General features: G+C 37.0%; 1 protein-coding gene across 1 annotated transcript in view; it reads right to left on the reverse strand.

The window, feature by feature from the left end:
* Nucleotides 1-1,584: 1,584 nt before the first annotated feature.
* The window catches only part of smad1 (SMAD family member 1), an 18,918-nt gene continuing 758 nt past the window's right edge, over nucleotides 1,585-19,744 (reverse strand). The window contains exons 2-7 of the mRNA XM_052546318.1: nucleotides 10,939-11,524; nucleotides 8,595-8,873; nucleotides 7,502-7,618; nucleotides 4,381-4,602; nucleotides 4,000-4,256; nucleotides 1,585-3,095 (exon numbers count right to left, since the gene is read on the reverse strand). Of these exons, the coding sequence (XP_052402278.1) occupies nucleotides 2,952-3,095; nucleotides 4,000-4,256; nucleotides 4,381-4,602; nucleotides 7,502-7,618; nucleotides 8,595-8,873; nucleotides 10,939-11,338 (1,419 nt within the window). The 5' untranslated portion in view covers nucleotides 11,339-11,524 and the 3' untranslated portion in view covers nucleotides 1,585-2,951. The remainder of the gene's footprint in view (nucleotides 3,096-3,999; nucleotides 4,257-4,380; nucleotides 4,603-7,501; nucleotides 7,619-8,594; nucleotides 8,874-10,938; nucleotides 11,525-19,744) is intronic.

Raw genomic sequence — 19,744 nt, forward strand, 5'->3', positions numbered from 1 at the left:
ACAAAAACAACTCCTGTCATGGCCATCTTGTTGATGGTCTGCTTTGATAAAATAAAGTGTGTAAGTTTATAAGTGTATAAGGTTATATAATAGGACAATTGTATTAGAATTTATAAAAAAAATTTGGAAATGTATAATACATTTATTTATACAGTTTGCCTTGTTTTTTGATGTGACTGAGTCAGAGGATATCCAAGATAGAATGGATGCATATTCGCATGCCAATGTCCATATTTTAACTATGGATCATATGGTTGTGGAGTTATAGTGTAACTGTATTGCCCCATTCACAAAATTTCATGAAACTTTGTATGCGTCCTCAGAATGAGCTGTTGTCTGTTGTGTGTCCAGTTTCATTAGGCTTTGACATTGCATTCAGCAGATATAAGCCAAAAATTCATGAAACTAAATGTTTCTTCACTTGTTCTCCATATGGACAAGGTTTGAGAATGTTCACTTTGTGCACACGGCATACATATGTAGCCATAATGGGTCATACCAGACAAATATTAAAACAAATGTTCCCACTGAACAGTTAAATATATACAAATTATTGTGATAACTTTTTGCCCGCAAGGTTTGGAGCTGACCTGCAAAGTTTGGTGAAGATCTGACAAACATTATAGGAAGAGTACGAAAAAAAGGTATATTTAAGTTTAATCCAATTAAAATGGCGGGAAAAGATCATAGATAAACTTAAAAATAAAATGTACTCTTGTTCAGGGTCAAAGCAAGGGATCATAAAAATAATTTTGATTCTATTACACATTTGTGGAGTTAACTAAAAAGCTATTTATTATAGCTCTACCGTGTGGCCATTTAAAAAAAAAAAAAAAAAAAAACTTGTTTTGCCATGGTATGAGAATATATATATTTTTGTAAAAGTAGGTCATTCAGATTCGTTGTTATTTATAATGTTGTAATATTTATAATTATTTAAAATCTCCTTGCACCTCCTGTTATGCTGAATAAATCTTTATAATTTTAGGACACAGTTAAAGTTGTTTGATTATGAACTATTTCTGTTTTGGGAGTACATACAGTACACAAATAATATATACATAAACTTACATAGTTCTCATCTTACCTTTTGTACCTGGAAAATGAGACTTGGCTCTACTGAAGTTACACAACATTATGATACAGAAATCTACAGCACACAGTTCGTAAACTTTCGATAGAAATCTCACATTTGACAGTAGATGGCGCTGTTCTCTTTTCTTCTGATCCTACTGGCACAGTCATGTCACATGCTGCAGTACTTCATTTAAAATACAGTATAGAGAAGACAAGACAGGGATCAGATGAATGAAACTAGCGTGTTGTTGTTGTCTTATTCCAATAAAATGGTAATTAGCGCCTTTACAATCAGCAATCATAATTATATGCTTACAGCTGGCTACTTAACAGGTCATTTCTACACTATTTCAACATTAAGTTATGTAATGCCTTACATTTGTTTTAATGTCACTGTATATCCAATTAAATAATATTATTTACATAAAATAATAACAGATTACATTTATAAAAGTGATTGATTTCCCTTAACACTTTCTAAACATAAAGAGACTAAAAGACGGTTAGTAAAGTGGTAGTAAAACAATTTTATTGAATCTTCCAGTAGAGACTTGATGTTCATGGAATAAAACTGCTTTCTGATAGTACAAGTAAGCAAGAACAGCACAAAAAAGGGGACAGAGACAAGAAGCCGCTTATGAAAGTGCAGATATGAAGGAACAGCATTATATATTTTCTTCAAAAAAAAAAAAAAAAAATACAAAAATGTTTACATTTTAACAGTGGACGGGATTTCACTATGAATAAAAAAACTAAACAAATAAAACGGAGAGCAAGTTAATCAAAAATGAACTACTTTTTACAAAACAATATCACTAGTGCCATTTAGAACTTAGTCAAGAAATAAAAGGTAATTATTTTACTCGAAAAATGCTGAGAACGGACAGGCATCATGTACATTTGTTCTCTTGCTTTTTTAAAGGTGTTTGATGAAAACAGATTATTCATGGCATTTCAAAAAAATAAAAATAAAACACCAACGGAGAAAAGAGGACGTTCTTCCGTGCAGCACAGGGGTGTAGTGCACGATATATGGACAAAGTAAACAATGCCTACCTCTGCTTTCATAGACTTACAATCCTGGGGATCAAACCACACTTGCAAAAAAAAAAAACTAAACAGACTGCACAGCACTTTCTCTACTTATAAGTACATTTACACACCCATTTTATAAATCAGTCGAACACAACTGCAATAAAAGTAGCGCGACATACGTCCTTACCCACTACTAACATGCCCTAACTCCGCATATGTTTATCCTATTCAAAAGTTTTGTGTGTTCAAATATATGTATTTTTAATTCTACACCAGACGTTTTTGTCCATTCTTGCTACATTTTTTCTTCTTGCCGGCTGTGAAGAATTTTGCTTTAATAACCTCGTTATCCTTCTCACAGCTTCATGCCATTCAGTTCATTTAAAGCATTATATTTTCTTATTTTTTTGTCTATCAGACGTGTTCACGCTACACTACTCTGTACAACACTGTACTAGTCTTCAAGCTACAATGCAGATTTTTTTTTTTTTCGCCAATGGAATACTGATTTGTAAACTGCAAGAAAGAGAAAAGAAAATGCAAAAGAAATTGAAAGAAAAACAAATTGTCTTAAAAACCCAACTTCTCTTACAAACAAGACCAAAGGAGGATACTTGCCACAAGTATGATGGCCTCATCAGTTAACATGCTTGGTCACACAAAGTTGTCAAGTATCTTCCAGATTCTCACGGGCTGAGAACTGAGGATGCTTCAGCCAAAATTTAGGCCCCCAAACAAACTGCCTTCAAGTAGAATACAAACCCCGCCCTCCTCCCTTCAACCAATCAGCTTCTGCATGGGAACCCAGAGATCTGCAGTTGCCTAATGGCCAGCTCTGTCTAGGACACAGAGGAAATGGGGTTGTGAGGAGAGCCCATTTGGGTGAGGACTTTATCCAGCCACTGCAGGGGCCCGTGAAGATGAATCTCAATCCAACATGGGGTGCTTGTCACATCCTGTCGATGATACTCTGCACCCCAACCCTGGAACACAAATACAAAGACATCAGCTGTATTTCTCCTGAGACTGTGTGCTACATAAAGAGAAGATGAACTCAAAAATGGGAATTCTCATTCAATTCTCAATAGGAATTCACCCACATTGGGTTCCGAACCTATATGCACTTCTTTCAGTGTCAGATTTTTGAAATTGTTTATTTCATACAATAAAAGTATCGTCCAAAGCATATTTCTGAAGGATCATGTGACACTGAAAACTTTAGCAATGTCTGCTAAAAAAATCAGCATTGTCATCAAAGGAATAAATTACATTTTAAAAAGTCTAAAAATAAAACAGTCCCCTAAACTTTTATGAATATATGTATATTTTTTTACTGGATTTTTGATCAAATGCCGTATTTTCCGGACTATAAGTCACACTTTTTTTCATAGTTTGGCTGGTCCTTCGACTTATAGTCTGGTGCGACTTATTTATCAAAATTAATTTGACATGAACCGAGAGAAATGAACCAAGAGAAAGCATTACCGTCTACAGCCGCGAGAGGGCGCTCTATGCTGCTCAGTGCTCCTGTAACCTACAATAAGCAGCATAGAGCGCCCTCTCGCGGCTGTAGATGGTAATGTTTTCTCTTGGTTCTTGGTTCTCAATATAGTCCAGTGCGTCTTATGTATGTTTTTTTCCTCGTCATGACGTATTTTTGGATTGATGCGACTTATACTCAGGTGCGACTTATAGTCCGAAAAATACAGTACATGCTGCAGCCTTGGTGAGCATAAGCGACTTTTTTCAACAAAAAAAAATCTTAATTTCTTCTAAAAATGTTTTGCTGTTTGACAGAAGCATTCTTCAATATATCTTCCTTTGTGTTTTACATACAGGTTTGGAACCACAACCGCTTGAATTATTCGTCTATATAGTCTAGCTTACCTTTACAAAGCTCATGCGGATGGTGCACATCTTGGTGAGTTCATAGACGGCTTCAAAGCCATGATTGACAGACTGTGCCAAGAGCTCGGCAAACTCCTGATTGTTGAAGATCTTCAGGCTGCAGCGACTGGGGATCTTGCATACGGTGGTGGGGTGGAAACCATGATGATAGTTGCAGTTGCGGCTTTGAACAAAGATACTGCTGTCGCTCAAACATTCAGCGTATACCTCCCCTCCCACATAGTACAAATGGACTCCTGCAAAATATATGAAAAGGTAATTACGAGTTTAACAGCTATCGTGTTACGATATATCAATTCAGCACACAATAGGCAGATACTGTCGAATAGTTGTTTTATATAGCGATCATTTCAGTCAAACCTTTTCCGATGTGGCGTCGAGTGTTCTCAATGGTCGAGTTGCGGTTGACATTCGACAGCAGACCAAGGCAGAAACGGTTACGGTTGTTGGAGGGGTCGGTAAAGCCGTCCACTAGTACGCTGGTTGAGGAGGCCTGGAAAGCTTCTCCGACACGGTTATTCAGCTCATAGTACACAATGGAGCACCAGTGTATGGGTTCTGCATATGCCACAGGCTGAACATCTGCACAGATGGTTATGAACGCATTGAGCACAAGCACACATACACATACTGTATTTTCCGGACTATAAGTCACACTTTTTTCATAGTTTGGCTGGTCCTGCGACTTATAGTCAGGTGCGACGTATTACCGTCTACAGCCGCGAGAGGGCGCACTATGCTGCTGTAGTCTACACTGAGCAACATATAGCGCCCTCTCGTGGCTGTAGACGGTAATGTTTTCTCTTGGTTCTTGGGTCTAAATAAATGCGACTTATAGTCCGGTGTGACTTATATATGTTTTTTTCTTCGTCATGGCGTATTTTTGGACTGATGCGACTTATACTCAAAGAATACGGTACTGTATTAAAGCAAAGTCCAATGGTGTGAAGATTCAAACATAAGTTACTCTTAAAGGGATAGTTCATCCAAAAAGGAAAATTCTGTCAGGGCCAGAAAGCTCTTTGATCAAAAATATCTTAATTTGTGTTCCGAAGATGATCAAAGGTCTTACAGGTGTGGAATAACATGAGTGTGAGTAACTAATCACACAATTTTCCTTTTTGAGTGAACTATTACTTTAAGGTCAGGCTGCATTTATTTGGAATGCAAAAATGCAGTGAAAACAGTCCTTTCATTTTCAATTTTCTGTTTTAATATATTTTGAAATGTAATGTATTCCTGGGATGCAAAGCTGAATTTTTATCAACCATTACTCCAGTCTTCAGTATCACTTGATCTTTAAGAAACTATTCTAATATGCTGATTTGATGCTCAATAAACATTTATTAGTATCAATACGGAAAACTTAATATTAATATAATTAATGCTTAATATTATTGTGGAAAACAACAAAACATTTTTTTTTAAGTTCAAAAGAGCAATGTTGATTTGAAATAGAAATATTTTTAACATTGTCAGTCCATTATCAGTCCTTACTATCACGTTTAAACAAAACTATGAAAGAAAACTATGAAAATGTTAATGATATTTATATTTTAGAACCTTTTAAAACAAGTTGGCAATTTCACAGGTTAACATAAAGCATATTATTATTTTAATTTGTTTTTGAGTGTCTTGAAACAACCACCAAAACATTTTATTTTGCTATTTTGTTATACATTAATGCACTTTTACTGCTGGATTGTGTCTTTGAATGGGATTAAGCGATATGATTAACAGATTTAGACTTGCATCTCATCTCTTACAGCAGAGGGCATATCGATTTTACTAGGGTATTTATATGAGGTCACTGTTGCTAGGCTATTAATGGTAACACTTTAGGAACAGGCTGCAGGCTGATTGGTTATTACCCTGCACTATTCAAGGGCCAACAAAATACAACCAAATCAGCATAATACAAGTGGGATAGCTGTCCGTATCAAATCGCACCCCAGTGCAAGCAAACGTGTTGCTCCCAATAAAACACCAGTCATTAATATGTCCTCTTTCTGATACCCACCGCTCATCTGTGCCAACTGTGCAAATCCCAAAGAGAGGGCATGTTTCTACCCAGCTTCCTCTGGCCTGTGACTCTGGGCCACAGGTGTGCTTTGTCTACTATTTTCCCATTAGCCTATCACAATAGAATTGCGTGCTCCACAGGATGCAGCTTGAGTGTGCATCCCAACATTTTGACGGTGCCACAACTTCCACGCATTTTTCAACAGTTCGCTTTTTTCTGCGCATCTCATACAAACTATATGTTTAATGTGCTGCACAATTGGAATCACTGATTCTGAAGTACAGGGCTGTTTTCATGCCATGCACAAACATTGTGTTCCAAACACAGGATGCATTCAGAAATAAAAATGGTAAAGTAAAACCTGTAGTAATTAACCCATGTTAAAGATGTTTACAGTATTCAGGGCAGTAAAGTATGCAGTGTTCATTCAAGCTTTTGCTATCACTGACTAACTGTAAATAATGAGCCATAACCAATACGAAGTCACAGCCCAACAGTACTGCAATAACGAATGAATAATACAAATAATTAACAACAAATTTCATTATCTAGTCTGGGCTCTGCGCTGTGCACTTTAACTTCCATCAGTCATGGACAGAATGCAGTCTATAGACAAAACACGCTAAAAAAAAAATAGCAGAGGGTGCATGACCCTAGTTGTCCTAAACATGAGAATGCTATTATATATTCTTTAAGCAAACTTGTGTACTCACATAGATTACTGGCTTCAATTGACAGGTGTCTTTGCTGTTTAATGCGTTTCAGACATGTTTTTCCAAAGCACACTGCATTACATTTATGGTTTTATTGTCCTGACAGCAAATAAGTCTCTGTTAAACTTTATAGACTTCACTGAGTGGGAGCACAGTACACAACAGAGAACGAAAGCACACTAATTCTGAGTAAATAGTGTTGCTGGATCTTCAAATGAGTCAGTTAATAGTATTTCTATGAAAGCAGTAACTGTAACCTATCTTACATTTACTGTACATGTCAAAACTGTGCACATTTCAAATCTTTTTTTGCACAGGTATGGCACAGCCTGCAAATGTATGTCCACTTGATTTATTTTCTTAGCCTTCAATCTGAACATTGTTTGGAGGGTAACAGTGAGCAGGATGTGGAACAAAATACAGAAAATTAATTCATTATTAATGTTACTCTTTACCGATATTCAAAGAACAACATTATTTCCTGATTTTGTATAACTGTAACTTAACATATGTGATTGTATTACATACTTTGCTGCAAGATTGTCCAGATTTAAAGAACAAAAAGTCAGACTGTCTGCAGATTTGTGTGAGAGAGTATGTTTGTGTTTGGACTTCCTGCACCTGCAGTGTGGGCCGGCAGCTGCTGATAGCTAAAGCAGCCCATGTCATGCTGAAAGGCATGAAGGCTGAAGCTTGGTGTGGTGTCTCATTTTGGTCTGGTTTTTATCATTTAAATAGAGTTTACCTGCTTGGTTGTTGAGCTCCAGAGGCAGGTTTTGACCTAGCAGGTTAGTGTCCATTGGCTGTGGACAGTCCTGTGTCATTGGCTCCTCTGGGGGAATATAAGCTGGTGGAGGGGTTTCTTTGGAAGCAGCAACCAATAAAAAAGACAAAAGAGATTTTGATAAAAAGATAAATATGATCCCACAGAATACAAATAGCTCTCAATACATAAAATATAAATACACCTAAAACATTTTTTTTACATTCCCAGGTTTGAAAATCTGTAGTATATCATAGCAGTGAAGATTTCTATAGAAGCATAGCAAGTCTTAAACTCATATTTGAATATATAAAAAACAATACTGTGTTTCCACTATTTTCCAAAAGAGGAAAAACGGAAGCAGTCACAGTGAGAAAGATGTCCAATTTGCAGTCAATCCCTCAGAAGCAGTAGAAACACCATGGCAGCAGTGTTGTTGTTAACTAGTTTGCCTCTTAAATTAAATGTAAATAATAACAAAGCATTGTGGTATAAATACACATGCATTAAAAAAAGCTAACTCTAGAATATTTCAGCTAATACTGTAAAGGTTCCTTAATATTACTACATACATACATTTCACTATGCTCTATGGTTTTGTCTCAAAACATGAACTGAATTCTCATAAGTCCTTAAATTTATAATTTTATATTTTTTTAATTTTTTTTATGAAAGAAAGAAAGGTATACTTTTATCCAGCAAGGATGCATTAAATTGATCATAAGTGACAATATAACTTGTATAATGTAGGAAAAGTTTACTTAAAATAAATGCTGTTCTTTTGAACTTTCATTTGATTAAATTCTGAAAGAATGTAACATTGTTTCCACAAAAATATTTCAATATTGATAATAAAAACAAATCGTATGATACTGAAGACTGCAGTAATGGCTGCTGAAAATTCAGCCTTGTGTCACATATATAAATTACAAGTTACTAAGTTAAAATACAATAAAAATGGTCAAAACTCTTTTTGTAGCATTTTTGGAACAAATACATGCAGCTTTGGAGTGTGAATAAGACACTACTGTTAAATAAAAACCCACCCCACTAAAAATCGTAAAGTGCAGTTTACCTGGCATCTGAAAAGGGCTGCCGGGGTCCGAGCTGGATGGTGAATGGGGTAAGGTGGCTGTACTGCCTGTGCCGCTGTTGGGCGAGCTGGGGTAGCTGTTGGTCGGGGAGTTGGGGGTGAAGGGAAGGGCGTTCGCTGGCTGCTGTTGAAAGGAGTCGGGGAAGGTGGCGTTCTGAGGCATAGAGGGCTCCGTCTGGTGGAGTGGGTTACGGAAGCGTGGCAGCATAGAGAGTTTTGCATTGAACTCGCTGTTTCGTGGCACCAGCACAGGTGGCAGCACTGAAGGAAGAGAGGAGAAATAGCCAAAACAATTAGTACGTATTAGGTGATACGAGAATCGTCGCATCGTAAAAAAAAGTCATGTTTTACGTATACTCTGCCTTTAGAATTGTTTTGTCATCCACTATTTTCAGTATTTTTGTAAAAAATACGAATTCCCTATCACATCCAAGAGACATATTCACAGTTGCCACACACGTCTACTCTCTAAAAATAGTAGAGCAATAAAATGTGGTAACTGGTGTTTCCGCCTGTGTTGACCACATACCTTTATATTTCTACAAGTTATGAGTTTTAGAGAGCGTACTGTCGTTCTGGAGAGATGGGGGTGGGGAAGACAGGTGTCCAGACATCTACAGGCCTGCACTACACAAGCGTGTGCAAGGCGGGCAACCAGTCTTTCCTGCTATTGTCTGTGTGGGTGACAAGAGTTCCTGTAAAACTCTTCCACTATACAGCCACATGTTTCAGCCTCCACACACACATACACACAAAAGTGTACACAGACCCTGAACAAAGCCCTCATTCTGCCCCCGCCTGGAATTTCCTGCTCCTGCTCTCATAATGTACTCACACACACACACACACACACACACTGTGGACAGCTGTTTCTGTGTTGTCAGCTGACCCTCATCTTCTGCTTAGCCAACAAAAAGGGGGCTGTGCGTTTGAAGTCCATTCTTTTACCATAAGCAGAGGTAAAGAAAATGTTCTTATTTCCCATTGAGACACACACAAACACATCGAGCACAGAAGGTTTTGAGACTCCACAGTTTTCTCTCAAGCGATATCAGGATCAAACAAACGAGAGAAGCACCTGGCAGAGACCAGAGAGAGATATGGAAGGGGAAGGACAGAAAAAGAAAGAGACCATCTGCAGGAACCATGGGAAGGGAAAACTCAGGAACATGCATGAAAAAAGGTACATATGGGCTTTTTAATCCATATGGGATTCACTGACAGAGCAAGAGAAATTAATCAAAAACTGCACACCATTTTCATTCAAGATTATATCATATTACATTTTTAAACAAACCATTCAAATGGACAGAATGTCCTTGCTTTAGTTTTTTGCTCATTTTAGTGATATTTACCGGATCCAAAACCTTTTTTCAGCTATTTTTTTTTACAAATATTTCATAGAGATTTAAATCACAAGGAACATATTAAAGTGGATGAAATATATGACTTTAACATTTTAGTAATTTCAATGACATTTACAGACCATGACATTTAAACAATCTTTGATATTTCTAGGTTTCCTATGACAGTGGGAACCCTGAGTATAGATTGCGAATGAACATGTGTTTTTGAACAAATCCGTGAAGAGAAAAATCATTCTTGTTTCTTTCCATGCCTCATCATTTCTGTTCACAGGAGTCTTGCCCTTTTGAAGCACATGACTGTTTATGTGCACAAGCCAGCTTCATTTGAGTGATGATTGTGGAGCAGCAATTCATCAGTTTGATCTACTGGACAAATACAAGTCTTCTTAGAACGAGTCTGCACAACATGGAAGAGATTAACAGAACTTATAGATCTGCTTTTGTCATTTGTGGGAAAACAGCTTATGATGCTTAAACATTATTTCTAGATGTCTGTGGGAATACACAAGTTAATCTTAAGAATAATAAAGTGAAGTCAAAACAAAAGCAATAACTATAAATATATTGCCCACAGCAACAGATGATAATTTTCCCTTTACTATGAGAAAGGGAAGTCGAGTGGATGCTGATTGGCTGTCATTATTTTTGTCGTTCATCGGCTCCAAAGGTACTGTTGCTATGTGCTGTTACCCCTATAGTTCTGATGTGGACTTCCCGATTCTCACTGAATTTGAATGATTATTAAAATTAGTCATAGAGTTATCTTCTTTGGTGTGAATGGGCCTTAAGACTTGTGTCAGTAAACTGTTTTTAAAATATGAATAATAAGAATGATTCAGTGACTTATTCATAAAAGACTTGCCAGCATCTGTTGTCATAATGACGTAGCCAAAATAAAAAAGGGTCACTGAATCGATCAGCTTCTGTTATGTAGTGCTCAAAGGTATTTAGACACTGACCTGGACTGTCCACCCTCTTGTAGTGGTAGGGATTGATGCACACATCTTTCTGCTTAGATCCAAAAGGGAACTCGCAACACTCCAGGGCCTTGAGCTCATGGTGTGACTGCAGGTCGGGCCAACGCCATACGCGGCAGTAGATGACGTGAGGCAGCCCTTTCCGGTGGGACACCTGGAGCCTTCCGTCCAGCGAGCGGGGGATAGTGACACAGTTGCTTGGCTGACCGGGGCAGCTGAGTGCCCTCTCCAGCTCCTCCATAGCACCCTTCTTCTTCTTCAGCTTCTTGACCAAAGCATCCACTGCCTTCTCTGCCCACTTCTCCTCTTCGTCGCCTTGCTTCCAGCCCAGCAATCGCTTGACCGCCGGGCTGGTGAAGGAGAAGAGGGAGGTGACGTTCATAGTGGCGCCACGTGCGCCCCCGCCAAAGCTGTCACTGTTACTCCGTAGGATTCAGCCACACGGGAACAAGGAACTTCTGCTCTGCCTCCTTCCAGAAAATCAGAAACTCAACCACAGCGACACATGGACAGGGGTAATAACTGAAAGCTGTGCTGTTTCAGAGCTAGGTCAGACTGTCAAGAGCACCTGTAAAGAGACAGAAAACTCAGTCAGACATTTATACTTTGGGACCAGTTTAAGAAATTCCAGCACTGACAATAAAAGATGGAATACACTACATGCCTTTTTGCCTAGATTTGTGGCCTGATTTGGAGTATGCACAAGTCACTGGTAGTTATTGAAATTGAGATATAGACTAAAAATCATATGATGGGCACAGATGGTTTTTTTTTTGGGGGGGGGGGGGGGGGGGTTGTAAGTATTATTGTAACAGTACCATAGCAAAAACTGTTGCAACTATTTTATTTTAATATATTTTATTCAACTATTTGAAAATATTAAATATAATGTGTTCATTATTAATGTTATTTCTACATAATAGGTTAAAACAGCATGTAGCCTTCAAATATTGTTTAATTATGTAAACATTAAACATGCATTAAATAGATCAAATGTCAAATAAAAAAAAAAAGATCAATGACCAAAATCATGCACCACATTAAATTGTTTATTCAATGCATTGAAATAACAACAATCTATAAAAAACAGTGCATAACATCTAAACTAACATATATAAATATAAATCAAATATAATTTCGTAAATTGAATAAACAATCTTTCAAAACAGGATCATGCACATGCAGCTTAATACAAAAAGCCAAAGCGCTGATCAAACAGATGTGTTTAAAAGAGATTGTGAAATAAAAAATGAATATTAGTCAAATATAAATTTGAATGCAAAAACGGTTCATTCAAATTTCAGGTGTGCGTCTGGGAGTATTATCCGTGGCGCACAAGATGCTTATGATAGTGTAAGTGTCATTGTTGTAATATACTGTATTTGTTAGCCTATCGGTTTGAAACCACAAGATGAGTCGCTTCTGCGGTTTTTATTCGAAATATTAAGAAGAAAATCATGGTTAGGTTAAAACCGAGACCAAGCCACTCACACAGAATATTCAGAAATATTCAGCACATTTTCAAGATGGACAACTATGACTGTTGCACTTGCGTCTCACACAAGAGATGTATAGAAAATATGGTAAAGTTAAAAGAGGTTCAACTTTTGTCTCAGGGGTTTGTAAGATTCCACTGCATCCTTGATGTCACACCTTATTGGCCGTCTGCTTGTTATTCATATCATGCACCTATATCGTTCACTTTACAAAAAATATATATATATCGTTATCAATGAAGGTGTACCTTCGATACATACAAATACCGTTTTATTGCCCAGGCCTATCTATACTGCCCAATAAGTCTCTCATTTACATTGTGTTTATACATTGTTGGTTCTAGCAAAATTATTCGCAAGTGTGCAGCGCTCACACTGAACAAACTGTGATGTACTGAGCAGACCCTGACTTAAAAGCTTCTGATTGGCCAATGTGTTCATGCACTCAACAAACTTGTCTGTGACTGGCTCCAATATTTAGTACTGTAAAAAAAACAATGTAAATAGAATCCCTTGGCGCTTAGAGTGCTTTAACAAACATGACAGCATTTGAAGGCAGGTACAGTACATCATCAACCCCGGTACTTGGTACTAGCAGTAGGCTACTGCAGAAGGGCTGGTATCATTGAGATTCTAAAATGTATTGACTTGGAAACACAGTTCACAGTAAGGAAGGCAACAAAACACATCCAATCCAAACACATTTTTTATCCTTTCAAATGAGATATCTTTTAGGCCCTATATACTTCAAACAAAATCGAAGAACAAACTAATATCTAAATCAGTTTTTTTCGGCAGTTGGAAACAGCTTACCAAAGCTAACTTTCCGGGGGAGTTTGTTTTGGCTCCTAAACAACTTTGAGCTCCCAGTGGCCCATAGTGATTACACAAACGGTGGGTGTGTTCTGGAACTCCACATTCTTTGACGTGCAATTTTTTTTGCGATTCGTTTCTGATTTGGGCAGATACAGTGTATTTATGTCACTAGCAACATAAATAAACTGTGTCGAATAGCTGAACTGCCACAGATATATCCGCACCTATACCATCGCTCGCGGAGAGACTTTAAAGATTCAGAGAAATATTTAATTCCTAGAAAGAAATGGCAACGAAGCTTGGTGCCGATGACCCGGAGTCATGCAAAAAGCGATCTAGAGAAACATCAGATGCAAGTTTTCCAAAGCCCAGAAAAGAATGAAAGGAAAGAGTAAAGATATAATGTAGCAAGTACCAAATACATGTGTTTCAAATAAATGTTACACCATACTGCTGCTGCTGTTGTTGTTCTTTCAATGAGTGAAGAAAATAAAAAGGTAAAAAATAAAATAAAATGAAATCATGACACCACATAAAATAAAAAAAGTGTAAGAATTTATCCAGTTTAATAAAATAAACAAACACTAATGAACTAAAGTAACAAAACAGGTTTGTGTTATGTGATGACTCAAAATATTTTTTTTTGCATCATGCTAAAGTTTTAATAATATGAGCCATTTACACTTAAAGACCGATTATGGGAATGGAATGGTTCTTTTATATTGCAAACATGACTCTGAGCTGCTGCTAATCACTATTCTTTATTCTATAATATTCTGACCATTGTTACCTTTCTAACATCTCGATACACCATCATTGCATCTTTATTGTGTTTAGTGTGTACAGGCGAGTGTCGCGACTCACTTTTAAATTCATCTTCCCCCCGCCTCCAGCAGAACCCCCAGCCTTTTTAAACTTCATTTTGCACCAAAACAAACAATGAAAACTAACTTCGTTTGAAGACTATCGGGGCATTTATCCAGTCAATTTCGAAGGAAATACAGATTAATGCCCATGAAATCTCACTTTCCTGTGTGTTTGATTGTTGAATTAAAAATCAAATGGTATCAGAAAGTCGCAGTTGGCAGTGATTTTGTTGGTAAATATGTTTTTAAATCACTTTTAAACTTTTGATTTCATTACTAACAATAAATTAGTATTTTAGTAATTAAAATAAATATTTTATTTCAAATATTGGCCTAGTTGTCACTGAAGTTCTTTATATTTAGCTGTAGGCTAGATGATTTTCCCGTTACGCTGCATTGGATGCCTTCCTGAAATCAGTTTAGTGAGGTATCCTCGTGCACAAATGCTTTAATGCCACCAATCCAGAGCAAATGATGCAATGCATCTTTTTCCCTGAGGTCACTGTGATGATGACAACATTCTGTTACGGCTTCTCGGAATGGCTGCCTTCAGAGTCACAGCGCAAAGCTTCCAATTACATCTGCTCTACGGTAAGTTCTCAAAATGGCTTTCAGGATATGGGAAGTGGGATGTGTTCATACGGCACTGCTAAATAATACTGGTGTGACACACTACTGAGTGATGCTGTATAGCACTGAACAACGTCCTCCTGGCTCATATCAGCTTCCTCATTCGTGAAGATGCGGCAGCTTACAACAGGATGCCATTCAGGAGACCGCGGTAGGCTTTGAAACATATTAAAGGTTAGAGTTAACCAATCACTCAGTCAAAAGATAAAACAAATAAAAAGAAGTGTAAAACGGGAGCCTTCCCACATCCTGAGAATAGAAAGGAAACACATTTGGGATAAAGATAAAAGTGTCCATTCAGAGAGATCCCAAAGTAGCCGTTTACTAACCAGCATTCAGGGAAGGGAAATAAGAGCGCACAATGCAAGAGTTCACACTTCTTTTGAAGTCGCCAGATGGTTCTGCATAGCATCCTCATTGGAATAAAGCAAGAGGCCTGAAATACATCTCTCGGGTTGGGACGCTTTCACATCGAGCTTGATAACCGAACCACTTCTAAGCTGCAAAACATTATTCTTGCTCTTTCTTGCTCCTTATTCCTCTTCTTTCCACACATATGAAAAGTCTAAGCTTATTTTGTTTCGCCAAGGACTTTCCAGTCTATCAGAGTCTGAGAGGCAAGAAAGTTTTTTTCTACTGATTCTGTTCTGGCCCATCAACACCAGATAAGTAAGGTGACATCAGATAGCAGCTATTTGAACTATGCTGAGTGCTAAGAATAATGTTGTCCTCTGTGAGTGTGACTGCCCTCAGCTACTGTTTCACTTTAGAAAGCTTGTCTGATGTAGGTTACAAATACAGTCAGGGCAAAGTATCACAACACAAATGCTTCTATAGTTTCAATTTGACAATATTTTAATTTAATAATTTTTTTTTTACAAACTTACTGCAGCAATCTAAATAACATATCAAAATGGCACTGGGTTGAGTTGGAGTTGGAGTCATTCAGTGAAAATAGTTGCTTTTTATTAACTACGGAGAGAGTAGTAGTTGTTATCGTGGACCACACCAAGAGGGAGGCTAAAAAGTTGCTGCTATATTTAGCATCATCTCGCAGCCAAATAGTCATTTAAAAGCCTGGGACCTTATGCTGTTGTCAGGGAGGAGATGAGAAAAGGGCAGGAAGCGCATCAACAATAACCTACAAGATGGAATATATATATACATACATACATATACATACATACATATATATATATTTACCAAAAAAATAATATCTTTTTTTTTGGTTGGGATCTAGTTTTTGAAGTCTTCCATAATAGAACCTAAAATGACAGTGGACAGGAAGCAGGAATCCATGACAACTTCTTTTCTTCTTAAGAGAGCTAAAGAAGATAACAGATGGGTTAATGATAAACATGTGGAGAATTTTCCATCTGTTCTTGCTGAATAAGGACCAGGTGAGCTCGCAAAGACTTCATGCCATGGAAGATCTGTCAGTGAATCAATGTGTATGGATTCTTCTGTCGCTTCATGCTTTTTCAAATTAATAGTGATACAGTTATACAGATCTTTCAGCTCATCTCATCAAATTTTCAGCTTAGGCATAATGTTTATATACAAAATAATAATTGATAATAATAATAATAATCCTTCATAATGCATTCTGCTCTATTTTGACCTGGATGAGATAAATAAATAAAAATCAGTTACACTTTCTTTTAAGGTGTCCTTGTTACAGTGTTATTATACATTTAAGTACTGAGTAATATTAATCAACTACATGAGCTTACTATATGGTTAGGGTTTGGTTTAGGGCTACTTGCATTTAATTAAGCATAATGTATTGTTATTGTGATAGTAAGTACATGTAACGTGTAACAAGGACACCTAAAATTAAGTCTTAATAAACTTTGATCTCACACTTTGGGACTGAATTCATCATGCAGGTTTGTGCAAGTAAAATACATTTTTTTTTTTTTTTTTAAATACCGCAGAGTAATATTTTGTTGTTTTGATGTTGTCTTCTTAGAATATTAATATGGACTATTTGAATTGATGCTGATAATCCTCACATTATATATTCTCATAAACTTTACATAATGACAATTACACAAAATCTCAGGATTACTGAAAACTATATGTATTTATCATTTTGCTGTAGTTCATCTAAAACGTGAAATTCCAAATAATTTCTCAATTTTATAAATAATAAAAAGAGATAAGCGTAATAATGTAGTAAACAGTTTAAAACCAATAATAACACTAACACTGTAAAAAAAAAAAAAAGACAAAACTTGAAAGAAAATTTAGTTAAATTAAGTCACTGAGCAATCTGAGATTCTGATATCAAAGTGATGACAAAGTATTAAAAGGAACATATTATGACATACTAAACTCTCTCTAATGACTAAAACTCTTCAACACTTTACAAGTATCTCCCTGACACATCAAGAGCCTCTTTATCTTTACGTATCACAGGCAGCCAGTGGCTCTCATTGTCAAAGGCTGTAGGCCACTTCAAACTCAAATACACATGCAGCTGTTCCCTTAGGGAACCTGTCATACATGTTGAAAGCACCCTTCCCGCACCCAATCAACACATGGATCGGGTATTCCCACAGCAGGTGCTGTCTGAACATCCGTAGATGCTCTTCTCACACCAGGCCCTTGGGTTTGGTGAGATCTTTTGGTCTGTCTGGTTAGAACTAAGCTTTGATGACCACCGACAGGTCTCAGAGTTGATGTGCAGCTGCCTTGTTTAATTCCATTCCACGTCATTTAGAGAGGAACGCCACAGTCCAAACATCTAGGCAAAGGCACACAAGGACTGTCGGAGTGATGGGAATTGATACATATTATTGAAATTAATAAAATATGACCACTGGTCTGACCACACACTTCCATGAAAGGTCAATATGCCATTGTATTGACTCAGACAATGTTAGTTTGGGCTGTCTGGAGCCCAGTCAAAACAACCAATACTTGAAGGCAAGTTCACAGTTTGGGCCAACTGCCTAGTGCACGGACACTGGATCCAAAAATTGGGCGTAAAGGGGTCTTATCAGTGAACTGTGATTGAGCACTTGCTGCTTGAAAAATTGCGCAAATGGAAAAAAACTGCAGTTTCGGTTCCACATTTGCAGTGCAGGGCAGCCATTAAAATGCAATCACTGCGCGTTCAGCTAGTGCTCTCCAGGCCTGAGTGCATGTAAATATTAGCATTAGCTTGAGGTTTGGTGCAGCGGGCAGGGCTAATGTGGCTCCCATCATGCAACTTTGACAGCCTTGACCCCCCGCATCATCTCCATGTATCATTTTGTGCTGGTTCAGTGCCGTTAATCAATTTAGGAGGCAGTAATGATGCTCTCTCGGTCCTCCCGGGGGACTCTGCATTATAAAGAACTTACATTATTTATCAAGGGCTGGATCTGGGGCCCTCCATTAAGCGCCAGCTCTATTGCGATGTTCTCTAATAATAAAAAAATAAAAAAACAAGGGTTGGGGGGTTGGACAAATGGAGAAGGAGGGATAAAATGGAAGTGGGAGTGAGAGAGAAAGACACTCAGAACAAGAGCAAGTGCGCTTCAAACTCCCTCTGATGCCACTTTTAAATCAAACTGGCCAAAGGTTCTTGCACAACAGCTAATGCTCTGTAAACTGATGGCTAATTGTTTGTTCTCAGTATGTTGTGAGTCACTGTGGAGCTTCGCTGATACTATGAGCCAAGAAACCACTAGGATTACAAAAGAAGGTTGTCTGGTTACACTTCTTGAAAACAGATGACTGGAAAGGCATTTCATATTTAGAAACATGATGAGTTCACACACAGACCTGAGCATGCCATGATGCATCCACTTCACACGTAGCAATCGGAAAGCAGGAACACTATGTTGGTCTGTCAATAAAATACCTGTCAGATCTCTTGTAGCCATTGTGATATTATAATGGTTCATTATTTAATTATTAGATATCTGTCTCTATCTCACAGTATTATTAACACCATCGACAATAACAATAAAAATATTGATGAAAACAACTTTTTAGGTCTGCGAACAATATGCCAGATAATATTATGATATACAGTTGTGATCATTTTTAACTATAGTGGACAGAAGGTTGATGATTATTATTATTATTAAAAAAATATTATTTAGCAACAAAAACAATAATAGTAGTAATTAAAATAATAATAAACAGCATTTAAAATCTGTACAAAGAAAATGTATTTACTTTTATTTTTCACTTTTTATTTAATTTATTAAAAAGAATGAATAAAAATAAATAAATATAATAATAATAAAGTTAAAAATGAAGTTAAAAATAAATAAATAAAATGTTTACTAAATTTTTTAATAAGAAAACGGTTAACTGTGACCCCATGACACACAAAATCTATCTGGAATCATACAGTAAATACATAATATGTTATGTACTTTATTTAGACAATTTTAAGGTCACTGTTCAAACCTCAGTCATGTAAGCTTTGATTTTCCAAACTGGGTACCACAGGGGGTCTGCCAATTACTGTTTGATCCCAAAGTTTTGTGACAAAAATTAAAAATGCATTTATCAGAATCACAATACTCAATGAAAGCTAACATCCAAACACTTGATTTATCAAGTTTAGCTACATGTTTTAAGGTACATCTTGTATTAATGTTCTGAAAATGTCTTAGTATAATGTCTCTATGCATTCAATAATGATTATTTCTGTGGCTTTCAAATGTACTGTACACATGTGGTTATAGGCCAGCCTTGAAATCAAAGTAGGGTTTTCTAATTCTATAGTCTTTGTTAAAATGCAACACTCAGTTGTACAATACACGAGAGGGTCACTCCTCATCTAAGTCCATCAAGGCACCTAGACAACTAATACAGTAAGTTAAATGCTGATATAGGACAATCACACACAAACACACTCCTTTTTTCTATCTCTCCCAACACACACACAGACACAATGTGTGAGAATAAAACAATCCAAGCATATCGTGGACAAGGACAAATTCTTGCCCTTTGAGTAATCTGATATGTCATCTT

The sequence above is a fragment of the Carassius gibelio genome, chromosome B1 (genome assembly GCF_023724105.1).
Source record: "Carassius gibelio isolate Cgi1373 ecotype wild population from Czech Republic chromosome B1, carGib1.2-hapl.c, whole genome shotgun sequence".
Classification (NCBI taxonomy): domain Eukaryota; kingdom Metazoa; phylum Chordata; class Actinopteri; order Cypriniformes; family Cyprinidae; genus Carassius; species Carassius gibelio.